This window comes from Lampris incognitus, chromosome 13, assembly GCF_029633865.1.
Source record: "Lampris incognitus isolate fLamInc1 chromosome 13, fLamInc1.hap2, whole genome shotgun sequence".
Taxonomy (NCBI): Eukaryota; Metazoa; Chordata; class Actinopteri; order Lampriformes; family Lampridae; genus Lampris; species Lampris incognitus.
Window position 1 is genome coordinate 37,275,056 of NC_079223.1, and position 4,347 is coordinate 37,279,402.

General features: G+C 42.7%; 1 protein-coding gene across 1 annotated transcript; it reads right to left on the reverse strand.

The window, feature by feature from the left end:
• Positions 1-325: 325 nt before the first annotated feature.
• Positions 326-4,070, reverse strand: fbxo5 (F-box protein 5). Its single transcript, XM_056291452.1, has 5 exons — positions 3,499-4,070; positions 2,846-3,016; positions 2,207-2,297; positions 1,190-1,411; positions 326-586 (listed from the first exon to the last, which is right to left on the reverse strand). The coding sequence occupies exons 1-5, from the start codon at positions 4,068-4,070 to the stop codon at positions 326-328; spliced, it is 1,317 nt and encodes a 438-aa protein (XP_056147427.1).
• Between the last annotated feature and the right edge of the window lie 277 nt (positions 4,071-4,347).

The following is a 4,347-nucleotide window of genomic DNA, read 5'->3' on the forward strand; positions in this document are numbered from 1 at the left end:
GAAGCTTGTCAGTCAGTACCAGGCTGGACTGAATCCTTGGGAGTTAGTATTTCTAAAGCAACAAGTTCATTGAATAAAACATTGCTTCATTTGAAGAGTCTGTTGTTGTTAAAAGCTGTTTTTTGGCAGTTGGCTGCAATTTAGTTTGGTTTGTATTGTTGATGCACTCAGGCAATAATGGCGTTAGATGGAAGAGTAAAATTGTCTTTAACCTTGCAAAATAAGTGCCTACACAATGTTGCCCAACACAACTGTTCCATCTGGAGCACCATCTAATCTGGCTACCAAGGAACTGAAATAAAATGCATGCACGATGAAACAGCCCTCAGAGGCGCCTGAGGTTCCTTTTGCTGCGAGCAGTCCCTGGGATGATGGGAGTTGTCTTGGAGGGATGGTGCCGAGTTCGGGGAAGCATAGCTCGGCAAGGGATAGCGTTGTGGTAAGCTTCCTGGCAGTGGGTGCAGAAGTCAAACTGGCAACTGGGACGTGTGCACGTTGCCCTCTGGGTCTCGGAAAAATACTTGGCAGGTGAGCCACAAAGCCTACAAGGACGTAGTGATTCGTGTTGTTTCAGACTACCAGCGACCTAGGGAGAGAAGAACACACAAGGGCTCAAGTATGAACTTAAAGAATTAAACCGTCCATCTTTATGACTGTACAACTGTGCTGTACAGTGGCATTGGTATGACTCATGTCAATGTCTTCTTTTATAAGATTAAAAAAAAAAGAAAGGTGGAATAAATGATTGAACATGCTATCTTAAGGAATGGTACTGCTAAACTCCGTCAGTGACAACAGCAATGTTTACCACAGACCAATTACTCAAAGAACCAGTGTGTACATGGGTATTCATTTCAAACCATGTAAACCCTTTATTCAAAATATTATCACACTCACATTAAGTGGACTATTTGTTTTTTTATAAATGCAATCAATGCAATCCCAATATGGACTTCATTAATGTTATCTTGTTTCAAATAAATGTACAATAATAATAATGAAGACAGGAATGCAAACAGTGGGACAAGCCTTTGCCTGGTGGCCTTTTAATCATTAATGACACCTGCTGACTGACACCAGTTATAACCCAGAAAGTCTTAGCCTGCTACTCTTACCTCCCAAGCCAACAAGCAAACCATTATAATATAAAAATGTTCGGCAGATACCTCAATATTATAAGACAACTCACCTCTAAGTATTCATTAAAACGTGTGCGGTGGGAGCCTCGTGTGAGAGGGGTGTGGGTGTTGTCTTTCTGGGAGGGAGGGCCTTGTCTCTGGGCCCTGGAGCAAGGGGTGGAGGAGGAAGGTTTGGAAGAGGCGAGAGTCTGTATGCAGGACATGACCACCCTGGGCAGCGCTGCATCTCTGGTCAGACCGCAACATTTCTGGCCCAGACAGCTCCTTGATTCCTTAATTTAACACACAAAATAAATATTAGAATAAACTAAATCACATGTCATTGCATTATGACATGCAGCTCTTAACAGGGAACAGAGCAAATATGGAAATAATGCTCCAAGTGTAACAGCAGTTTGACCAAAGTGTCTATCATTGGCAATATTATCTTTAAAAAACGCATCAGAAAATAAACTAAGCAGTTTCGCATAACCAGACTTATCGCTACACAACTTTTTAGCACTGTGCAAGTGCAGGAGAGACGTCTTGCAGGACCCATTAACATTCTGGAATAGGTAGAAAAATATTCTGGGTTGTAAACCAATCAGTCATCAAGGAGGGTTCTAAACTACACTATGCTCACTGGTGCCCTTGCAAAATAGTGCCGAGGGCGGGTAAATAAATACTTGTGCAAGTAAATCTTGAAGTTGGTTACAGCAACATTGCTGGCAACTTTGTGTTGCCAGCAATGGAAACACCACAATCTACATAATGCACTTGGTTCTTTCCCTTGATGAACCACAATCAAGGAAATTCAACTAGCCATTCCTGTTTTTTGGCTGGACCGGCCATGTCCCCGAATGACTGAGTGATCAGTTTGACATGATTGGGCTGCTGGAAAATACTGAGGCTTATTCTAGTGGTCCACGTCTGGTGAATCAAGGTAGGTTGTATGCTTCTCATAAAAACAGGAAAAAAGAATCTTGTACTGACTCTTGACATTAAGGTTCTGAGGCAAACCACAACCCAGAGTACTGTGTAAGTGTTAAAAATCTCAGTATTTTCAGTTTGTGTGTGTGTTCTCTTACCTTGAGTGCCTGTTGAGCCCTCTGACATCTGTTTAGGGCAGATGTGTCTTCGCAGATTATCTTCCTCCATGTCCTGCTCACTCCCCTACAGCTGAGAAGCAGGAAACACAACACATAAGCATTTTTCCAAACAAAATAAAGGCCTGTGACATCTACTACTGCCATAAACAATCAGGAACTATGGTAACTGTTAATGAAGTTACACATGTGCAGTGTGAGTTACACACATCCTGAGTCATGTTAGGCTAAAACTCTGACTGCCTGATAGGAAATTAAATCTAGCAAGGTCTTCTTTTTTATGAGTACACCGAGAAAACTATTCTAGCACATCTGAGTTCTTGGACAACTGCCTTATTTTCCCCTTTAAAAATCATCCTTGTATGTATTGAGTGATAGGTTCTTTGCAAATGGAGCTTTGAATGTGAAAAGCTGCATATATTTAGTATACTTATGCAGCTCCTTTTTATTCTCGAATCTCAGTATTGGAGCATACTGTAATGCTATTGCATGGGCGGGGGGGTATCTGTTTATATGTACTTTAATGATTTGTCCTAAAAACTCCACAGCTGCAAATGTGTCAAAGGGAACCTGATCTGTTTGTACCTAAGGAAGCAAAAATGTCAGGTTTTTTCCAGTTACCTGATGAGGTCCATGTCTCCCAGCCGAGCCAGGATGCAAGTCAGGATCCCTCGCATGTTCCTGGACAGCAGAGAGGACAATATGTCCACGTAGTCCCGTCCCATGTGACCTCCAATAACCCTATCTAGCAGATGGTCCTCTGCCAGCTTGGAAACCACGCTCCAGTCATACCTGGAACACACAGGGAGAGACATTCAGAGTCACATTGTTTAACTATTTAATATCACTTTTTATTTTACCATAAAGTTCTATGAATGTATATAAATAACCCATATAGTACGGGGGGGACACACTGGGAAGCATACGCCAACACCAGAGTTGTTAGTGCCATGCACAACATCATATCAAGGTCAAACATATTTTTTGTTTGGTTTTAGGCAAGGTGCTGACATAACAGCAGCACAGGTGACCATGTCATTTGAAAAAATCTCTGGGAACTGGAGTGGTCAAACACCATTGCAATGACCACACGTCATCAAAGGCATAAGGAAATCATATGAAAACGTGAACCTTTAGGATTGTTACTTAACTTTTCATAGACTCTTTGTACTTGCCACTGTTGCATTTCTTATTCCTGTCTACTGAAGGCCAAGTGCATATGTACCAAAGAGTATGCCTTCCTGTTGGAGAGCCAATGAAAATGAATGATTTACCTCTTATTCTTCTGGAAGCTCTTGGTCAGCTCCTCACATACGGCTTTTTGGAACTTCAGAATGGGCAGGTTGGGATCACTGTTGTGTGCAGTGGAGCTGGAGCCCTGGAACCGCAGGGCGCTCTTCCCTAAACACACAGCAGGGGTTGAGGAGGTCACCCAAGACACCGGACTAGCAGAAGCTGCCTTCCTCTGACAGGCAGAAGCAGAACGTGATATGGCTGTCATCTTTTCTCGACAAGTGGCTGGGGAGGGATTTTCCGGGTTCTGGCGTTCATCAATCCTACTGTTGTGGAGTGACAGGTAGCCACTGTCTTCGAATCCATCATCACTCAGGGACGCCTCATCCAAGGTTCTGTTGTGCTCCCTATTACTGTTATTTTCTTTGTTGTGAACAGCCGTGATGATATTGTTGTGGGACAACACGGGTGATAATGAGGATTTGAAAGGAGGATGCTCTTTTAATGGAGTGGTTTTGGGGTGAAACAGCTTAACCTCTGCAGTGGCTACTGCAGCTGGCGCAATTGAGCTTTTCTCCATCTTATTCACTCTGGTACTAGATGGACATTTCATGTTAACTTCCTTGCTGTGGGGCAAGCACACCATAAAGTCCACTCCTATAGAAAAATGGAGGATATAGGGGAAAGGGTTAGTTTAGGAATTACATATAATAGATGTCAGAATGGACCATTGAACCTTTTTGAGGCATTAGGACCTTAGCTCAATGAGAAAATAGTGAGAGAAATTAGCCATTTGATAACTGCAGTATCATGCCTGCAAGCAAGTCCAGGCCCCAACCTCTAATAACTGGCTTAATAAATATTGGCGTATATGAAATGGACCACTACAT